At 39.6% G+C, this 22,786-nt stretch overlaps 1 protein-coding gene across 2 annotated transcripts in view; it reads left to right on the top strand.

Annotated features, from left to right (window-relative positions):
- Window positions 1–22,786, top strand: part of ilrun (inflammation and lipid regulator with UBA-like and NBR1-like domains) — a 73,729-nt gene that overhangs the window by 12,319 nt on the left and 38,624 nt on the right. For both annotated transcript variants that reach the window (XM_048553058.2, XM_048553059.2), the window contains exons 2-4: window positions 3,917–4,071; window positions 13,541–13,738; window positions 18,727–19,055. In XM_048553058.2, the coding sequence (XP_048409015.1) occupies window positions 3,917–4,071; window positions 13,541–13,738; window positions 18,727–19,055 (682 nt within the window). The remainder of the gene's footprint in view (window positions 1–3,916; window positions 4,072–13,540; window positions 13,739–18,726; window positions 19,056–22,786) is intronic.

The raw sequence follows: 22,786 nt of genomic DNA on the forward strand, positions 1-22,786 counted from the left end.
TCTTTTCTCTAAGGTTAGGGAGTTCAAAACTAGGGAGTTTGGTTTTGAAGGTGAGGAGAAAGATTTAAAGGGATCTAAGGGGCACCTGTTTTTACACAAGTGGTTAGTGTGTGGAATGAATTTCCAGAGAGTGTGGTGGATGTGTGTACGGTTACAGCATTTAAAAGACATTTGGATAAGTACATGAATAGGAAAGGTTTGGCGTGGTATAGGCCAAACCCAGCCAAGAGGGAATAGTTTGGTTTGGGAACATGGTCAGCATGAACTGATTGGACCAAAGGGTCTGTTTCCACCCTGTCTGACTATAACATGAAAATAGACAGTGGTAAACTGTGAGGAGGATAACTGTAAACTGTAGAAGGATATTAATGAACTGTTCTGGTGGGTAGATTAGTGATAAATAGAGTTAAACCTGAAAATGTGTGACGTAATGCACTGAAGGAGGCCAACATGTCAACCTTTGTTGCTGCAAGGTTAACAACTTCAGTGCGTCCACTCTTTCCCCATTTCTCATACATTCTCACTGTCTCAGTATGCCTTAAGAAATTGTGTTTGTTAAGTGTAATTTAGGTAAATCAAGGATCCCTTGTACTGCAGATCTGAAATAAAAATCAAGTGGTGGGGAAGCATCTGGAGAGTGAAACAAATAACTTTCTGGATCCAGTGATTTCTGTAAAACCGTATAACCAAACTATAAAACGGACAGATCCTAGCAACAATTAGGATATTATTGGCTTTGAAAAAATATGTGCTAGCTACATTTATTATCTGTTAGTTTCAGAAATAGTGGTTCATTCTTCAGAATGTTTTTCTGTATGGGTGCCTGTACTTTCTTTCAATTTCCAGATTCTGGTCTTCCTGGACGTATCCTGATAGTTCTCCTTGATGTGTGGCAGCGATGGGCCTCCTCTTGTAAAAGACTATCTTTGTCTGGTTGTTTCCTTGCTGTTATGATTTTGGGATGTAGAATGTTATGTGGAGCACTAGTGTTAAACACGAAGAATCATTTGTAGACATTCAGGTAGCAGATAATTTCTCCAGTTTGGAAGAAATGTTTCTGAGTTTGAGGGGTTGCAACCTGTTGCTTATATTTTAGTGGGCTGCTCTGCACTCTGTTTAATCTCAGCCCCTTTTTTTATTTGAGCCAGCTATTATGGATGGAGTGGAACGGATGGAGGAACAAGAAAATGGACGTACATTTCAATTTTAGTTTGATTGCAGCCACTTGAATGTTTAGCAGTGCCCTATGTAAAGTGCGCAGCTATGAAATTGATTATTTGCCTGTTCATACCTGTGGATTTGTGCTAACTTTGCTTGTGTAATTCAAAGACAAAATTAGCAGTGTAAATGATCAATTTGATTGCGATATGTTTATGGTTACAAAATGATGCAGAGCTTCCTGATGATGCACTGCATCTATTAGTGAATTAATTGAGCGCCCATAGAGCCACAGTTTGGGTTTTGATCTCTGGTCAACGCTGTTTCCTTTAGTGTTGTGGCAGAGGCTGTAATGTTAGTTTCAGCACAGTGTTAAGGTGGGAGAGACAGATGGAAAATGATTTTTGTCCCTGATGATTATTCAGCAATGTACTCTTGAGCTGATGAGAATGAGATCAGTCATTGTTGCTGTAGTATAGCTCCTGATGTCTATGTCGAGTCTTGCAAAATGTGTCATTTGGGTACACTGTTGAATAGTGTGAAGAAAAAACTGAAAGTATAACATTTGTATGTGACTTTAATGTGTTTAATCTTCCTGCTGCCATATTATTATCTAAAACTACTTAGAAAACAAAAGTGACTCACTTAGACAATTTTAAAAATGACAGTTAAAATGGCTTTACCTTGGATCCTTGCTGCAAATATGACTCTTTTAATGCGCTTGAAAATAGTTCAGTTTCTTTATGATGAATTCTTTCCCAAATGGCCTAATTCCTTTTGGTGGTTTCATTGAAGCATGGTCATGGTTTGGAACTCTAGCTGCCACTGAAAGATGCCTTACCTCAGTACAGTTGGAAATGTTGAACATTTGGCTTTCATTGCTTCTATGCTATGACCTACCTCAAGGCAGCTGCGTTTATGTTGTTCTTGTAATTATCACACTTGCACTTTCTGTCTGGTCTCATTACAAGTTGTTCAATGATCCATCCCAGGCTTCCTTCTATTGCTGAATGACATGCTCACCCTCCTTTAATATCCCTTTATCATTTGTTTTCACATGTTAATATGCTGTACATTTAAGTAAAGACATTTTTCTGTAACATTCCACCCTTCCCTGAGCTTGTTACCATGTGGACCTCTCATGTTATACTGCTGTTTGATAGTTGACAATTATTAGGAGACAGCAAGGTGAGAGAAAGGATATGTATTCTGATTGGTAGAATAAGACATGGTGTTCCCCAGGGATCTTCACTTGGGCCTCTCAGTTTCATGATTATATTAATTGACTTGGAAAACGAAGAGTTGCATATCCTAAGTTTGCAGGTAACTCTAAATTATAAGGTTCAGTATGTTAGACAGATGGAACTGGAAAAGGGCTATAAACAGATAGAATGCATGCAGCTGTGATTTAACATGGGGATTTAATATGGGGTAGTGAGATTTATTCACTTCGATGAATCTTTACCCTGGTAGGGCAAAGAAATGCACTTCTCTACGTTTGTGTGTAGTTACAAAAAGAAATCAAACGGGCAAGGTGGGGCTTGAAGATAACAGGGAAGAAGTTGTGGTTTAGTGAAAGATAGCCTAGAGACTTTCCCAACTGCAGGACTGTGTTCAGTTTTGGGGACCATTCTTTGGAAACGATGTATGAACCTTTTTGGGAGGGCGCTGTGGGTGCAGATTCACAAGAATTAGGTCTGGACACTCAGACTTAAGCTTTGGGTAGAGCCTTGTCTTGCGTTCTCTTGAGTTGAGAAGATTGGGAAAGGGTGTCAGTGAAAATAGAGTTGAGGACACATCCATGATCGATTTAAATGATGAATAGGCTTGAGGGGCTGAATGACCAACTCCTGATCCTGTCCTTTTGTGTTGAGCATGAGCCAGGATTCCCTACAATTGAAAATCAGGATGTTCGAAGCCATTGACTCCATCTCCTTTCCTGGCTGGTTGCTCATGCTGAACCAGAGTGCTCGCATCCATGGCATCCAGGTAAACCCATAGTTGAGCTTCAAACTCATCAGCCACAAAGACTGTTTGCTTAGACCTATGCCCCCTGTCTTACCACCTCTACATCTGTCCTACCCTCACCAATGCTGAAATCCTTATGTACACTTTTATCATCTCTAGACCAAATTATGCAACTCTCCTCTTGTTCAAATATCATCTGCGGTTGAAACCTAACTAAACACATGTTGACCAATTATCAGTCACCTCTCCTAAACCATTCATAAAGGCTTACAGTTGCTTGTGGAGCATTTTTTAAATGTTAGTAGATTTTATTCTGTTTGTGCGTAATATTGCTTGTTGTGTGTTTATGTTCTGTTTGCTCTGTCTTGCAAGCTAAATTAAGTTTTTGCCCTTGTTGCATGGGCAAACCTGTTTTTCCATGATATTTTGAGTTTGGTTTTCTGAGGATATATATGCTGTTCCAGTATGGTAACTCGAAAGAAGTTCAAATATATCCTCATTCAAGATCATTAATTGAGCAAATAAAGTGTGGAGCTGGATGAACACAGCAGGCCAAGCAGCATCTTAGGAGCACAAAAGCTGATGTTTCAGGCCTAGGCCCTTCATCAGAAAAGCTTTTCTCATGAAGGGTCTGGGCCTGAAACGTCAGCTTTTGTGCTCCTAAAATGCTGCTTGGCCTGTTGTGTTCATCCAGCTCCACACTTTGTTATCTTGGATTCTCCAGCATCTGCAGTTCCTGTTATCTCTGAATTAATTGAGCAACTTTGTTTTTTTGTTTTTTGTTTTTCAGGAATTTGCAGGCTGCCATTGGTGCTTATTATGACTTTGAGAGCCCAAATATAAATGCACCTTCTATGTCATTTGTAGAAGATGTTACAATAGGAGAAGGAGAGTCTGTTCCACCTGACACCCAGTTCACCAAAACATGGAGGATACAGAACACAGGTAATTACTTTCTTGGGCCGAGATTTTGGAAGATTAAGAGATTGATCTTTTAGAACTGAAGTGAAGTGAAATTATTTGACTAAAGGTTTTAAATCTTGGGAATTTTCTACCCTAGAGGGTTGTTAATCTCCATTTTGAATACATTTAAGGCTGAGATAGACAAAATTATTGTTTCAAGGAACCAAGATGTTTGGGGAGCAAGTAGGAACACGGACTTCAAATCCAAGACCAACTAGGATTGTGTTGAATGGAGGAGCAGGCTAACTAGGCTGTCGTTCCCATCTGAAATGGAAGGACACATCTAAAGGCACCCCACAGACTTCAGTTGTTGGTAAAGTGTTGGAAAAGGTTATTAGAGATAGGATTTATAATCATCTAGAAAAGAATCATTTGATTAGGGATAGTCAACATGGTTTTGTGAAGGGTAGGTTGTGCCTCACAAACCTTAAGAGTTCTTTGAGAAAGTAACCAAACAGGTAGATGAGAGTAAACCGTTTGATGTGGCGTATATGGATTTCAGCAAGGCGATCGATAAGGTTCCCCACAGTAGGCTACAAAATGCGGAGGAATGGGATTGTGGGAGATATAGCAGTTTGGAACAGAAATTGGCTTGCTGAAAGAAGACAGATGGTGGTGGTTGATGGGAAATGTTCATCCTGGAGACCAGTTACTAGTGATGTACCACAAGAGTCAGTGTTGGGTCCACTGCTGTTTGTCATTTTTATAAATACAACCTGGATGAGGGTGTAGAAGGATGGGTTAGTAACTTTGCAGATGACACCAAGGTCGGTGGAGTTGTGGATAGTGAAGAAGGATGTTGTAGGTTACAGAGAGACATAGATGGGCTGCGAGGTGGCATATGGAGTTTAATGCGGACAAGTGTGAGGTGATGCACTTTGGTAGGAGTAACCGGAATGCAAAGTACTGGGCTAATGATAAGATTCTTGGTAGTGTAGATGAGCAGAGAGATCTTGGTGTCCATGTACACAGATCCTTGAAAGTTGCCACCCAGGTTGACAGGGTTATTAAGAAGGCATACAGTGTTTTAGCTTTTATTAATAGAGGGATCGAGTTCCGGAACCATGAGGTTATGGTGAAGCTGTATAAAACTCTGGTGCAGCCGCACTTGGAGTATTGCATACAGTTCTGGTCACTGCATTATAAGAAGGATGTGGAAGTTTTGGAAAGGGTGCAGAGATTTACTAGAATATTGCCTGGTATGGAGGGAAGGTCTTACGAGGAAAGGCTGAGGGACTTGAGGCTGTTTTTCATTAGAGAGGAGAAGGTTGAGAGGTGACTTAATTGAAACATATAAAATAACCAGAGCGTTAGATAGGGAGAGCCTTTTTTCTAGGATGGTGACGGCGAGCACAAGGGGGCATAGCTTTAAATTGAGGGGTGAAAGATATAGGACAGATGTCAGAGGTAGTTTCTTTACTCAGAGAGTAGTAAGGGAATGGAATGCTTTGCCTGCACTGGTGGTAGATTTGCCAACTTTAAGTACATTTAAGTCGTCATTGGACAAGCATATGGATGGACATGGAATAGTGTAGGTTAGATGGGCTTCAGATTGGTATGACAGGTCGGCGCAACGTGGAAGCCCGAAGCGTCTGTACTGTGCTGTAATGTTCTATGTTCTATAGACAAAGTGGATGCTGGTTATTGGACCAGGGCCCAGAAATGATGTTCAAGCCCCCTTTATTTTAACTGTGAATTCTAACTCTTACAATGGTAATATGTACATAAAAATGAATGTGAATTTCCTTGTATAATGAAAACTGCACTTGCAAACTTGCCACAGTCCAGTTTCATTCACTTCCCCCCCCATGATGTTTGCATTTATGGTGTGATGATTTTACATTGAGTTAGGGCATGAGAAACTCTCATGGAAATATTATTGACAATGTTAATATTTGAGTAATAAGGCAAGAAAAAAAACTAAGAATGTGTGTAAAAATAGGAATTAACCATTTGCCTCCAAACTGACTTTGCCATTGTATGCAATCATGGCTGATTTACCTCAACTGCACTTTGCATGTCCCTTATTCCTCAATTAACTGAGATTTGTCCCTGCCTTGAATTACTCAACATTTGTTCTCCACAACTCTTTGGGTCAGGGAATTCCAAAGCATCGCAACTCTGTATTGGAAATTAACATTGCAATTTAAACAGAACGTTGCTGATATTAAGAATAACAATCGGAGCATTATGGTGTTAAGTTGACTGGAGAGGCCAGAAGGAAATGAATAAAGGATAACTGAGAATATAAAAGAAAATATTAAATCTCAGGCAGTTCATTTTCATATTCTAAATTTCCATTGTGGATTTTTTTTGCCTGTTTTAAGTTTGTATTCTCCACATACTGTCTGTCCTTTGAGTGGAAACAATGGATTGTGAGAAATAATTATCACCTCTGTTAAATGTTCTTTTAACCTTCTGTATCCTAAATAGAGCAGTTCCAGTTTTTCTTGTCTTCTCAGAAAATTGAAATCCTTCATCTCTACCATTCTCCTAACTATTCTCTGCATATCTGTTAAGCCTTTGCCAACTTTTTATAGAATAACGGCTAGAATTTGGGCCCATTAAACAAACTGACATTTCCCCAGTAATTTATGAAGACTTATCGCTTCCTTTCCTTTGAATATGATTCTTGTTTATAAAGCCAAGAATCCCACATGCATTTTTTTTTAAACAGTCTGATCACCTTGCCCTGCCATATTCCAAGATTTTTAAGCAGGTATCTATAAGTGGGTCTGTTCCTGCACCTCTATGAAGAGGATATGTTTTTTGATTTGTGTTGTGTTTCATTTCTCTTTCCAAAAAGTGTCACTTTACAATAAAATTTAAGCTGCCCGTTTCTCCAGTCACTCTGAATATATCTTTGTCACTTTTTTAAAACCTCTTTCCAAACTTTGAAGATATTCCCTTTCCCTAAAAGACCAAATCATCCAAGTACATTCTTTCAGTTCATTCAAGTGATGTGGGCGTTGCTGGCTTGGCTGGCACTTATTGCTCATCCCTGATTGCTGAGAGGGCACTTAAGAGTCAGCGACATTGCTATGGGTCTGGCTGGAGCCAGGTGTAGGCCAGATCAGGCAAGGACAGCAGTTAGCTTTACTGAAGAAAATGCATGAACGAGATGAGTTTTTCCATAATCAACAATTGTTATTTGTAAGTATTAATTCCAGATCTTCTTTTATTGAGTTCAAATCCTACGGTCTGCCATGTTGAATTTGAATCTCAGTACCCAGAAACCTATGTGGATCTAGATTATTCACAGGCAAGTAAACTGCAAATCTTACTTGAATTCTGAAGTCATTGCCTTAAGCAGACAGCTTCCAGCAGACTTCAAGGTGTATTCACTTATTTTCTTATAACTTTCAATAAGTTGGTAACTTGACAGTAACAGGAAACACACCAAAGCTCAGTCTGGAAGCTTTAACAGACAAACTGCCTTCCGCCTAACAAAAACCAGCTCAACATGTGGTTTCAATTCTTTCAATATTCTCTTTGCTTGACTGGTCAGCATCAGCCTCACAGTGATGGCCCCTCTTAATATCCTGGCATCTGCTGGTCCTCAAGCATAATGCATCTTACGTGTTAAAACATCTGCAGTGTCTTTAGAACAATAATAAACCTGCAATTAACTTGCCAGGCCACTTCTCCGAAACACATGTCAGCTTATTTGTTCTTTGCTTTGTTTTAAAACAAGCTGCTGCTCAAAGCTGAAAGGTCAACTCTCAACATCAGCTCAAAGTTTCAAGCAAAACTTGATAAAAATGAAGAAAAAGAGTGACACCAAAACCATGCACTTTCAAGTCCCAGTTTTGCCCCCAATGACCTTGTGTGAAATTTGAACAACTTGTTGGCTCTGTTATCTCGCATACCTGTTTCAAAAGGGGAGAAATACTTGTGATGCCTTTGTCCTCTAGCACCATACTCCCAGATCCAAGAATGATGAAAACCTGTACTTTGGTCACAGTTGAAGTACGGAGCATTTGAGATGTTGCTGATTTATCACTAGATCAGAGATGGCTGCAAAAACTGGGGATAAACTTCAGTCTGTCAGCAAGGAATGGTCGCTAGTTAGTTGTTTATAATTAAGGAAATGTGAATAAAATTGGGATATCCTTAAGGCAATGATGAACAAAGGAATAGTTTACTACAGGAAGCAGATACAGTGCTATCTTATGAAAAAAGTTTAAAGTCGAGCAAGATAATGTGCTTGAGGAAGTCTTAAGTTGTGGGGCAGTGGAATTTTTCTTCAGTTACTGTAAGAAAATGCCAGTTTTATGCTGTAAATATGTATAGTTAAAATCCAAATATACGTAGTTGCAATTTACGCAATTACAAGTGTGCAGGAAGTTTTAAACACTGAGTCAAGGGATATGAGATTTTCTATTGGGAATGGTCAGCAATATTAAAGGCATGAAACTAGCAGCAGAACACACATTTAAAAATCCAAATTTTTTTTGCATGTCTTTTAAAATATTAATATTTTAAAGTATCAGTTCTTCCAGTTTTCTTTAAATTTGTCACCTGATTAGAAATCTTCTGAAAAAGCAGTGGCTGCTACATTTACAAATTGACTTATTGTTACACTTTTTAAAAAAAAACAATGATCCATGAACCTACAAATAACACAACTGTTTCAACATGGAAAGTTAAATGGCATTAAGGTCTTCAATATGAGTTTTCCCAGGTTTACGACTTGCAGAAAACCGTTTTACAGGACAAAATATTTGTCAACTCTGTAAGTTGAAGTGAATCATTAAGGAAGTATACAAAGCATCACAGCACCAGGGACCTGGGTTCAATTCTGTTCTCAGACAACTCTCCATGTGTAGTTTGCACACGTTCCCTGTGTTTGTATGGGTTTCCTCCTGCAGTCCAAAGATGTGTAGGTTCGGTGTATTGGCCGTGCTAAATTGCCTATAGTGGCCACAGTTAGCCATTGGACAATTGGGGCTAAAGGATAAGGGTGGTGGCCCTGGGTGGAGTGCTCTTCAGAGTGTCGGTGTGGACTCGATGGGCCAAATGGCTTGTTTCCACAGCTGAGGGATTCTGATTCTACCAGCTTTTTGAGGGAAGGCGAGGTGGGGGGGTGGCGGTGGGACAGATTTTCCTGTTTATTTGATTCACGATTCAAGTTGAGCTTGTGGGTGAATGTAAGTTTTTGACCTTCACAAAACTTTCACAGCTTTGAATCTTGTTTATTTATATGTCTCAAATGTAGTTCATTCAGTGCCACTTTCTACTTACAGTAGCCTATGAATCAGTTGTCTTGTATGAATATGTGTCCTTATGCGCCTTTACTTAATCAAGTGAATAGACCACTTATGATTTTAAAAAAAGTCCTGTTTCTTCGATCAAAATTAAACCAATCCTCGCTGTCACTTGATTGTTCCTTGAGATATGGCCCCCCATCCTATAAATAAAGGAATCAAACTTGAACGGATATGGCAGTAAATGGATTTGCTGAAGCTCACCAGCTTTGGCTGGATCGTATGAAACACTACTGGTTTCTGCTTTGACATGCTAGAACTGTTTACTGTTCAAGGCTAATCCTTGCATGCAAAGAAAACACCTAATTTTTAATCTGTACTGCAGTTTATTGCTTTAAATCCTTCTCCCTATCTCTTCCAACTTCACCTCCAAAGATTATGAGGAGCTCTCAGTGGGAAGAAGCGGCATCATCTAATCAGCTGCCTCTGCTGCTTTCTTTTTTTGACCTTGTCTTGGTCTGCCTTTCCTTGCCTCAACTTTAAACTTTTATTTTGTCAGAGATCATCTTCCCACTTGACCCCATTGGGTTGCTAACCATCTACATTAGTTTCTGTGTTATTGCTGAAAATCTGTTTTCTGATCAACCTGTTCAAACTGGTTGTTACACACCTCAGGAATAGGTAGGACTTGAACCTGGGCCTCCTGGCTCAAAGGGTACTACCACTGTTACTAACCATGTTATCTTCAAATCTGTCATTACCACCACCCCCCAAACAAAAATCCCTCATCCTTACAAATTTCTGCATCTTATCCAGCTTCTTTTTCTGCAAAATCTTGGAATGTGCTGAGCCCACCAATTTTGAGCCACTTTTCCCCATTGTGTTTTCATTCTTATTGGATAGCCACCCTGCCACAGAACAGAAACAGCCCTTGTCAAGGCCACAAATTATTTCTGTCTTCCCATCTCAGTTTTATATCAGCAGCAGAGTAGGTGGCAGATGAACTACCCACTCTTAGGCAAATTGAAGCCTGTTAGTGGTCAGTTAATATCTCTTATCGGGCTCTCCCTATCACTATTGGGCATTTTACCATCAACACGATGGGCACCTTGCATTCTACAGCTTGGTGCTGAAAGGGGCCCTCTATTTTCAAACCTTTCCCTCACTGGAGCCAACCTGATTGCCCTGAGTAACCACTGAGCCTACTTGCCTTCATTGTGAGCCTCAATGGTAGCTGTCCTTGGAGCTACTACAGTCACAACAGGGATCAGCAGCCCCACTGCTGCTGGGGCAGAATAGTTGCTGGTCATGTGATTAGGTGGCATCTCTGGAGGTTGGACAACTTTCCTCACAGGGACAGAAGCACCTCTGCAGGTAACTGATTCTGGGGCCCACAGAAGGACACTTGCTTCAGCTGGTGAGAAGGGTTGCTGGTTTTAAGGGAAATACCAGCTATGGTATAAAATTTGTTTATTGGTGGAGAGGAAGGATGTGATGGTGGAAGCTTTCGTTTAATGACATATTGTCATGTGTCTGTATTAGCGATGAAAACAGTACAATGATAGCTTTGATCAAGCAAATCATAATACATAGCACATTAAGTCCAAACATTATTCCTTAAATAAAATATGAGGTGATAGCCATGCTTGTTTTGAAGCATCTCTATGTTCAGAGTGAAGAATGAAAAATAATAATACAATTTCTAAGTGTTTACGGAGATAATTCATGCTTGGGAGACATAGTATATAGAAACAATGCAATTGAATAATTAAACTGGAACAGGATATAACTGTAAAATAGTCCATTGTTTGAATACAATGTAGATGCGGTCGTAACTGTATAGCATTTAATATCTATCAACCAAATTACATCTACTTTGAGAAGTAATTCACTGCAAAACAAATATCAGCATATGGTATGCAACTTTTGAAGAAAAGCACACTGACACTTTGATTTTTTTTCAACCTTGTGGAGAGGGCAGTTGTTTCATGCATTTAATCTTGTGCTTCGATAGGTAGGCCTGAATGTGGTCTTTTCCTGCTCGCTGTCCAAGTCTTACTTTGCAATAGCAACACTAATACTGGCATTTTGTCATACAACTATGTGAAACTTGAAAACTAAATTGATAACTAAATTCTCTCTTGTTCTTTTGTCACCTCAGTTTTTGCATATCACTGGTGGTCTTTGACTGTATGTATTTGGTTTTATGGAGTTAAAAAAACAGAAACATGTACGTTGAAAGCAGTGGTATAATCTCATGTGGTGTACTTTATTGCAACACTTCACTAACCAACTAAATGTCCCTCCCATTCATGGTCATTTGAATTTGATTGCCTCTCTTTAAATCCTAAGATCTCAAGAAGATTTATACAATGTGGTATTTTAACATCATGTTCCTTTGAACTGTGAAATATTGCAGATTTTCCCTTCTGAGATTGGGATGTTTTACAGAGCATTTTTAATGAACAAAACTGGGCTCCTGTTCAAAAGGTCAGGCTTCCAAATTGGTCATGAATACAACACAGCTAATCATTTGGTGACACACAACTTGAGTATTGCTTAAAAAAAAATAAATTTTGGCCAAACTTTTTGTCTTATACTTTTCAGGACAATTCACAAGAAATAGCAAAGTGAAGGAAAAACAACATTTATGCTGTCTGAGAGGAGAGAGTTGATTGGCACTGAACTATAAATTGTTGCTGTTAGGTATGCATTAGTTAATGATGAGCGGCAATCAATTGCCAAGCTTTAGTTAAATTTTAAACCAGGCAAATTGACTCTGATTGGCCGAGGCCTGAGAAATGAACCAGAGAATGGCTGTCTCCTGTTTTGATTTGAAATGTACCTGTTGTGTGTACATCTTCCTGTCTGCACAGAATAGTGCTCAGTCTACCCGAGGTTTACCTCAAAGGTTGTTATCTCAAAAGTTCACAAAACAGTTAAAGCTCCTTGTTTTACTCTGCAACTGTACAGCTGCATCATGCATATTGATGGCTGTTGATAGCATGCAACCATCTAACCAAAATGAGTAATGTCATGTGGGAATTTCAGTGCCAGTGTGATGTTAGGTATTTCCTAAAGACAGATGGATGATCATGTCAAAAAATATATCCCTTTGACTGATTATAACAAAAAAAATGCAGCCCATACACGAGTGTACGTGCAAAGTTTTCAACAGTGACTAACATTAGATGTGGTTCTATCCTTGGACAACATTTACTAAATAGCCTTGAGTGTACAGGTAATTACTCTGACAACCAATTCAGGATTGAGAGTTGGACTTGTATTGTGGAGCACCTCAGTGTCCTGGAAGGTACATATTTTAATACCCAAGGGCTTTCTTCTGCAGGTGGAAAGAACATCTGTACACGCTGTGTGCCAGTTTCAACTCAGCAAAAAAGGTGACAGTCATTGTCTGGTTCATTTCTCGTTGCAATACAGTCAATTAACCTGCTTGCTTTAAAATTTTAGCAAAACTTGCCAGTTAATTTTGACTGTTGATTTACTGATGCATTCTCCATTATAAGGCCTCCTGCAATCAGAATCTATTTACCAACAAACTAGAGCTCTCCTTGTAGAGTAGAAATGTTATTTTCCCTTTAAAATTCCTGTCAATTGTCCTGATGTTTGCAAGATAAAAAGCTTTGACAAAACCTGCCCTTTTTCAGCAAAACACAACTACATTTATCACTTTACAACCAAAACACATCCATAATGTGTAATGGGACAAGGTTGTTATCAAGGCTCTTTATGAATCAAAGTAAGTTACTGGTAGTAATAAATGGTACAATTTGGAATATGAGGCAATTCAATAATTTAGTCTGTGGAAGCTTATTTTATTTGAGTGCTGTTTAACCCACACTGTTACAGAAGCTAAGTGACATGTCCAAATAAGAGTAGCTTGTGCTTCTCTTGTTTGTTTTTGGGGAATTTAAAGGTAAAAATTATAAACATTATTTGTTTACATCATGGTTGGATGGAAATTCCATGTTTTGCTCTTTGTGAATCATGGAATTTGTTTTGTGCCAACTAAATCTTATTCTTCACTCAGTGGTTGTTCATTCTCCATTTCATTGTTATATTTCAGAAATAGTCTGCAGAAAAGTTTTTTTTTTCCTTCCCTCATTTGGATAATTTGGAGAGCTCTGTTATGGTTAAGTTCATAATTTGAATTATTTTTGAACCACTTGAATTGATATTTCTGGACAGACAGTACTACTCCCCTTGTTTTCCCTTCCTCCTAGGCACAGAACAATGGCCACCTGGTGTGTCCTTAAAATACGTGGGAGGTGATCAGTTTGGGCACGTTAACATGGTGATGGTCCGGTCACTGGAACCTCAGGAAGTTACTGATGTCAGCGTTCAGATGCGAAGTCCGACAACGCCAGCAATGTACCAAGGACAGTGGCGTATGTGTACTGCTACTGGACTTTACTTTGGAGGTAATGTGATAAAATGGTCCACCTACTTGTGAAGCATTGGGCCAGGTGATGTTTCGTCCCAATATTTTCTTGTCCAAGTAATAAATAATTTGACTGCCTCTTCAGTGTATTACAATTCCAGTTTCAGTAATTTGAAAGTGCTTAATCCACTTCCTGCCTCTTTGGATTTCTAGAAAATGGCTCTAATAAATGTTCTGCAAGGCCTATTAACCTGTGATAAATTCACAGGTAAATGTACAGTCTCGTTACATGAAACATTATATTGTTAGAGGGTGGTCAGGGCTTGCATTTCTTGTTAATGTTTACATCTCTGGGACAGGGATTTTCAAACACGTTGAGTCACTCATAGCTTATGAAGGCTGGTAATTTGACCATGAATTTGGGGTAGTTCTTTCATTTTATACAGCTGTTTCTTATACAGTTGGTCTGTTGCAAAACCTTTGGATTGGAAGGCTTGCAGAAGGTCACTCTTAACGATGTAGCCTAATGATTGGATCAATCCTTAATCATGAGAGTAAAACCACAGTATCAGCAGCTTGAGATGTATGCAGATTGTAAGGAACTTTCTGATCCCCGAGGCTCCATTTATGCAGTTATGCTGCCACGTAGAGAAGAAATGTTGATATGCTTTATAGAAAGATTCTGACCCTTCATCATTCAACAGTTTTATCTCCTTTCTGTTTTAACAAGACAGACGTTCAACTTTAGGATGTTTGTACATGCTTGAAACTTGGGTGCTGTATTTATCTTGCTCCTCTGTAGTATTTTTCCTCCTAATTTATCATCTTGCATAACAGTTTTAATTCATAAAAGGCTTTGGTAAAGATTACAATGTGATAAAATGGCAGTTTAGAAGATAAACTTGTAATTTCTATCATTGCTTTTTTGAAACAAGCTGTATGATATTTTGTGTATTTCATGCAGGCTCACTCTTAAGTCCTTACATTCTCCCCCTTTTCTATTTCTTTGTCCTTATCCAACTCCTCAGAAATAGCAAGATGTTGCACAGACTGTATGCAAAAGGTTTAGGCACAATGTTGAATACAGAGGATAGAGCTATTTTATTTCGATTTGTTCAAGCTGTAGAACATGATACGTTAACCATGTGAATCAGCAAAGAAAGAGGGCTTTTCACTAATTTCTGTTAAAAAATTGTTTCACGTTCATAGAGGAGATACTGTAAACAGGCTTGAGATCAATGCAGAGTCTGGACAAAACTTAGTTGACATCACAAATTGTTATTGAATAACAGCGATGCAACAACTTAAGGCTGAGATTGGTTGTTGATTGGTATTTGAGGCTAAGGGAAAGGTCGTCTTGGGCACTTTTGTCGTTGGGAATTGTGAGAGACTTTGGAAGATGGGTCATCCTCAAGAAGAAATCTTTACGGTTTCATATTAGATGCTGGCAGGAAGTAAACTCATTTGATCTCTGATAATTGATGGAAAGATACCAACAATCATGGGCAAAACCAAGAAGAATGGAATGCAGCAGAAACTGATTACAATGATTGTGCACCCCCCCCCGCCCTTTGCTGATCAAGTCAGATCTGTAATGATTAAAAATGACCAATTTGAAAATGACCTAAAAAGGCTCATGTTGTTGAACAAGTAAGATTTGGAGTAGGATTAAGCCATTCAAAGCCTGCCTTCAAAGGAAACAACAAAGGAAACTAGATAGATTTGTTATTTCTCTTAAAGCAAAATATTTTCCCATTTAAACTTTCCAAGAAAATGTTATGGTCGTGTGAGTGACTGGCAAGGCAGCATTTAACTTGGCATTGAAGATCCTTTTCAAAACTGAAGTCAGTATGAGTCAAGGGAAAAGTGCAGCATTACTAGTCAGGCTCAGTGCAGAGAAAGATTGGGGATCACTTATCTCATTCTGAGGATCAAGTCCTTGCAGAAGTATCGCCGGGTAGTGTTCCAGCCCCAGCTACCTTCACCTGCTTCATCAATGACCTTTCCCTTTCATAAAGCGAGAAACAGAGATATTCAGTGATGGTTGCATAATTTTAAACACCACTTGTAGCACCTGTACACTGAAGCAGTTCATGTCCAAATGCAGCAAGCCCTGGATTTGCTGAGTTCCCCACTATCAATACTGCCAAATTCCCCACTAACAACATCATGAGGGTATTACTGAACACAAACTGAACTGCATCACCTATATACTGTGGGCTAAAAAATTGTCCAGGGCTGGGAATTCTGCAATGGTTAACTCCCATGGAATTGCAAATGGGATGATGTACAAGGCACAGGTCTGGCATGTCAGTGAATACCTTTCACTTGCCTGGATGTGTGTAGCCCCCACAACAGCCTAAAAGCTCAATAGCATCCCGGACAAAACAGCACACTTGATCCACACGCTATCCAACACATTCCACATTCACTTCCTTCACCACCAATGTCAAGCAGCAGCAATGTGTACTGCTTTGACAATAGACTGCAGTGACTGCCAAGGCTGCACTGACAGCACCTTCCAAATCTGCAATCTTTTTCATTTGGAAGGACAACGGCAATAGATGCACGTAACAGTACATTCGAATTCTGTTCTAAGTCAGTCTTTGGTGACCAACTGGGGACTATTTTGCCATTCCTTGACATTTTGGGTAAAGATCCTGGAACTCGTGGACGTCACGACATATAAATAATCACCGCAAGGGCTGTAGAAGTTCAAGGCAGCTTACTAGCACTTGTGTTTCTCAAGTGCAGTTATATTTGTGCAAGAAATTCTGGCAAAGCTAGCAATATCTACGTGCCTGAATAAATAATTATGTTAGAGTTGTACAGCGTGCTAATAGGCCCTTTGTGTCCGCTCTGATCATCAAGCACTTAGCTACTGCAGTCCTATTTTCCAGCACTGTAGCCTTGTATGCAATAATATTTCAAGTGTTTATCTAAATACTTCGGAACTGTTTCAATCATTCCTGCCTCTACCACCCTTTCAGGCAGTGACCTCCAGATACCTGTCATCTTTGTGTGAAATGATTCTTCCTTGTATCCCCTCGAAACCTCTTGCCCCTTACCTTAAATCCACAGCCTCTTGCCTGTTAGTGAAGGGATCGATAACGTATTACTGCCTATCTACCATATCTATTCTCATAATTTTATAAACCTGAATCGGGTTTGTCACCGGCTTGGGCAAATGTGCTGGTCCATCACTCCCAGGGTTGCCTATAAGTTAATGATTTAATTTAAGTACACAGTCCCTAAAATACCTGTGTCAGGTTAACAGCAAATGTTGACTGGCTTCCTGTATTTAACAAGAACTGCTATTTATTTCAAGCAAATTATTCTAGCCACAAGTAAACAAAACTATGAACTATCAACATATAACTCTGCCAGTTGAAAGTCTAACCTCCTTTTAAAACTCTAAACACACAGAGACGCACACGTAAAGAATAAAGTGAGGGGGTAGTGGAGAAAATAAAAACTCTGGAATAACAGACACCCATCCACAGTATTGATTAGATGTTAATTTTGCTTCCCAAACATTTCTGTTCGTCTTCCTTTTTGGATTCTTCCACGTTGCAGGAAGCATAGCTTGGTTGCTACACAATTAGAAAGTAGCTTGCATATTATGATCTTTAAGATCTTATTTTGTCCTCTTTGTTTCAAGAGAGGTTGAACAAGGGGCTCTGAGCTGTCTTTGAGATAGTAAACAGCTTATGTGGGCTTGGGGCTTTTGTTTAAAGTTGGAACAATAAAAGAAGTTGAACTGGATAGCATCCCATATATGAGAAGTTAATTAATAACAGTTACTGTATTTATTATTCAGTTACATTTTCTAATAGAGTTAAGTCATTCTAAATTCTTGTCTCTGGTTGTATTTTAACTATAGTATTTAAATAAATTGCATTTGCTTAATGTTGAGCAGTTTGACTAGTTGCATTGCCTCAGGAACAAGGTACTTTACTTTTGCCTTGAAAAACAGGAAAATATTAGATGTAGGCTACCTTCTTAAAATATTTTGAAGGGGCCTGGTCTGCCCCATAACATATACTGGTTAAAGGCAACAGCTTACAGCAACTGATGGGGGAGAATAACTGACTTTCTTCAGGTACTTGTACTGCAGAGAGGGACATAAAAATGTTCTTCCAGCAAGCCAAGCGCTGCTTGCCCTTTATTGTAGGTGCCGCATGCAACTAGTTCAGGTCATGTTGTACATGCCCCTCCCCAGGAGGCAATCAGAACTCTTGCAAGGCAGATGTGCACTGGCATTCACAGCTGATCACATTCGCTTCCTGTTGCTAGCTGAATCCCTGCCTGTACACTCGCCTGGTACCATACTATCTTATCTCACCTCCCCATCTGCTTGCAAAACAACAGTGTAAACAATTCGTAATGAGTATTGAGTAACTTGTTTTAAATGCAGCAATTCCTTCCCTAGTCCTTGGTTTTAAAAACAGTGCTATTCTCATTTTAGCCCACAAATCAAAAATACAGAAAGTTAAGAGTTGTGGCCTTTACACACATTGTGTCTCAGCTGTTTCTGCTGTAAGATAGGAATCACACGACACCAAGTCATAGCCCAACCGGTTTATTTGAAAACACAAACTTTTGGAGCCTCCGTCCTCCTTCAGGTATTAATGAGAAAGAAAGTATCTGCCTCAGAATTTATAAGTAAAAGATCAAAGATTCACACCATTGACGAGGATGTAGAAACTTGATGCCTGTCTTGATATATGTGATCTCCTTGGAGATCCTCTCCATTTTGAGCTGGCAGTTGGTGGAAGATAGACAACTCTGGCCTATTTACACTCTGTGTACCTAAAACACTGCAGCCCAGGCAAATACAAGTGAATCTGTTGTGCATTTTTTCTAGTGCAGTCACATCAAGTTCATCTCAAGAAAAAGTTTGTAGATGAAAAATATGTGAATGCAAGTTGTACTGAGTGCTATGGTTGTTAGGAACATAAGAATTTTAAGACTAAAAGTTATAATTGCCAAACTAATCTTAATTATGTACTTTTATGTCGCTCTCAGATGTGATTTGGGTGATTCTGAGTGTTGAAATCGGAGGCCTTTTAGGAGTTACGCAGCAGCTTTCTTCATTTGAAACAGAATTTTCTTCACAACCCTGTCGCAAGATTGAAGGCAATTTTAACCCTTTCGCTTCACCACAGAAAAACCGGCAATCTGAAGACAACAATGTGAAGGACCCCGGGGGCCAAAGTACAAATCCCATTAGTAAAAATTCATGGGGCCCAACTGAAGACCAAAATGAACAAGATCAAAATGGACTGTCGCAGAACTCTGTAAATATCTCCCCTAACAGTCACTCTAGCAACTTATCTGTGGTGACTTACAGTCAGGTAAATACAGAATGATTTATTTTGTTTGTCCCTTTTTTAAAATATTTTATATGCATGTGTGAATGAGCTTATGAAGTCAAGGGATGATAGTGTTGGGAGAGAACCGTTTTCCCATTTGTACTTTGAAACACCATGAAATATCCCTAGCTCAAGTCATGCTGTAGGTCAGGTATATTAGGAGCCTGATTTCATTATACTTCTTGATGAAAGTAAACCTTAACTTCAGAAGCGATTGCTGGATTGGTGAGATTGTTTAAAATTTGAACTTGTCTCATTTTGTATTGTAAAATTGGATTGAACTACCCATATTGAATTCTCGTACCATATGGGAGAGTGAAAATTTCATCTGTTTTATCTTGGCTGTAACAATACATTGTATTGGTAAGCTTTCTCTTTTCTCCTCTTAATCTCCTGGATAACAGCAGAAATAAATGGCTGACTTTCTGCGACCTGCAATTTGACATAAAGTCCTTTTGAGTGCAGTTTCCTTGACACTGGGAGGGGAACCACATTTTGCATCCTTAGCTTCATAAGAGTATTTGAATGCTTACCAACGCTGAAGAACACAAATGTATGTTAATAGTGTTCTGTAAATAAAAGGAAAAATCAGAACTCGTTTTATACTTCATTTTAACTTTCATTGTTTTGATTCTTAACTGTCTTGCCTAGTTTGCTATCTTATCTGTTCTCTTAATTTGCGCCGTTCCAGCTGTTTTCTCTCAGTCATGAATGCAATACGCTGCCTGTACCTGAATCATCTGCAACTGTTATTCATATTAGTACAATATTGGATGATCCTAGCCTGTTCCTTGCTTTGAGCATACTGCGGTGTGTAGTCCCAAACTGGTGTAAGTTTGTCTCCTGGTTGCTTGAGATCCTTCAGCTGAGGATCCGCCTTCAATTGCTGGTTACACAACAATACGCTGTCAAAGTGCCTTGTTTTTTTTTTACTGAATGAATTTGAATTTGAAACCTGTTTTCCTTGCGTGAAACCCAGAACCTGTACAATCCTGAAATGCCGATGGACAAGCATACATACTGAGCCTGTCAATTTTTGATATGGAAAATATTTGGAAATTTTACATGTACTACTTGTAATTAATGCTAATTCCTCCCTCTCCAGAACTCTTAATGTTTCATTGCTGGACAAGGAGGCTTCGTGAAACCAATTTAAAACAACATGTATCAGATTCAGTTACTAGTTTGGGTTACGAGTCAGTTCTAGTTGTGGTACTGTTGAGCCAAAAGAGAGACCGTAGTGTTAATTCTGTTCTCAGCATAAGAAAAAAAAAGATTTCTTGGGTTTTATGTTCCTGAAAGCATCAGTCAATAACTCACATTGCAGGTATAATTGGAGTACTGATCGGAATTTGGGCCTGTTCTGATGATACTGCCCTCAATTGAACAGTCTTAGACAAGTTGATGTGTGAGATACAAAGGTCACCTGGTCCTCGGAGTCATATTCCACTGTGAATCATAGCTTGTCAGGACAGAGGAGTTTAAGGTGAAAGCCCTTCAAATTTTTTTAAATTTTAAATTTATGAAGAAATGAACCGAATAAGCTAAAAGAGATAATGGGAACTGCAGATGCTGGAGAATCCAAGATAACAATGTGTGAAGCTGGATGAGCACAGCAGGCCAAGCAGCATCTCAGGAGCACAAAAGCTGACGTTTCGGGCCTAGACCCTTCATCAGAGAGGGGGATGGGGAGAGGGTTCTGAAATAAATAGGGAGAGAGGGGGAGGCTGACCGAAGATGGATAGAGGAGAAGATAGGTGGAGAGGAGAGTATAGGTGGGGAGGGGATAGGTCAGTCCGGGGAGGATGGACAGGTCAAGGAGGCGGGATGACGTTGGTAGGTGGGAAATAGAGGTCCGGCTTGAGGTGGGAGGAGGGGATGGGTGAGAGGAGGAACAGGTTAGGGAGGCGGGGACGAGCTGGGCTGGTTTTGGGATGCAGTGGGGATCGGGAGATGTAGTATACTGTATCTGCTGTGCCCGGTGTGGCTTCCTGTACATTGGGGAAACCAAGCGGAGGCTTGGGGACCGCTTTGCAGAACACCTCCACTCGGTTCACAATAAACAACTGCACCTCCCAGTCGTCAACCATTTTAACTCCCCCCTTCCATTCCTTAGATGACATGCCCATCATGGGCCTCCTGCAGTGCCACAATGATGCCACCCGAAGGTTGCAGGAACAGCAACTCCTATTCCGCTTAGGAACCCTGCAGCCCAATGGTATCAATGTGGACTTCACCAGCTTCAAAATCTCCCCCTTCCCCACTGCATCCCAAAACCAGCCCAGCTCGTCCCCGCCTCCCTAACTGGTTCTTCCTCTCACCCATTTCTCCCCCCCCCCCCACCTCAAGCTGCACCTCCATTTCCCATCTACCAACCTCATCCTGTCTCCTTGACCTGTCCGTCCTCCCTGGACTGACCTATCCCCTCCCCACCTCCCCACCTGTACTCTCCTCTCCACGTATCTTCTCCTCTATCTATCTTCAGTCGGCCTCCCCTCTCTCCGTTTATTTCAGAACCCTCTCCCCATCCCTCGCTCTGATGGGTTTAGGCCCGAAACGTCAGCTTTTGTGCTCCCGACATGCTGCTTGGCCTGCTGTGTTCATCCAGCTTCACACTTTGTTAAGCTAAGGGAAGACTTCACTACCTCTGTATTAACCAATATGATTAAACTGCAAGTCTGAACTTCAATCCGTCTTTCACAAACACAGCTGTTGAATGCCTGCTAGTATTCTTTTAATCAGATAATGCACAGAGATCCATGAATTTTATTTTTATCTGCAAGTATTCCAGAACATTGAAATATTTGCCAGTTGCACCAGCAGTGGTAAAATGAAGCATGAACTAACTGGCCCCATATTAGGGAGCACAGGAAATCTTCTGCAGAATGTTCATAGGTGAAACAAGAAGTATTTTCTAATGAGACCATTCTTGCATATTATTAAAAGTAATGTGATATAGCGATGTGTTGGAAATAGATTAAAGCAATGTGAATGACAGATTTACTCCAGTGTGAAATATCCTTGAATTTAATTGAGGCAAAAATTGTAAGCAAGGATTCTGCCTTGTTTTTATATGGTGATGTACAAGTACTGTACAAGATAACAACAAACTGAAGTCTCTGTGTCCGACCACTCAAAGATCAGTTTTGACTGAAGTACTGTAGTTTTTGACTATTACTGTAGGTGGCATACTGATATGGACCAGTTGAAATGCTTCCATATCCAGTGCAAATTCTTAATCATATCTATTTGGTTTTAATTGTCCATTTTTACTTTCAGAATAGGCAGTGTCACTATACTGCGAGAAAGTCTGCCACCCTAAATGACAATACATGAAATCAGTTTGAGGAAGCCAGTTTGGGAAACTTTGTAGATTAGCCCAACTGAAGCAAAATTCAGAACAAGATGTATTTCCATTCAAATTTTATTTCCTTATAAACATAAACAGACTAATTAGTAATATAATAAGAGACATATTGAAGTTTATAAGATGAAATCTGTTTGCTAAATCCCCTTAACACAGTCTTGTCGTTGCTCATTATTGGGCCCATGTTCTGACTTCAGAACAATTCCTTTTATAATCATCTGTTTAAGTCAATGGCAGATGTTTTCCTGATTTTGCCACAGTTTGAAATTATAATGTGGATTGGATGTTGCAGGTTCATTTGGTGATTCACTGTAATGGACATAATACTGTTGAGTGTTTTAGTTTT

The sequence above is a fragment of the Stegostoma tigrinum genome, chromosome 21, assembly GCF_030684315.1.
Source record: "Stegostoma tigrinum isolate sSteTig4 chromosome 21, sSteTig4.hap1, whole genome shotgun sequence".
Lineage (NCBI taxonomy): Eukaryota > Metazoa > Chordata > Chondrichthyes > Orectolobiformes > Stegostomatidae > Stegostoma > Stegostoma tigrinum.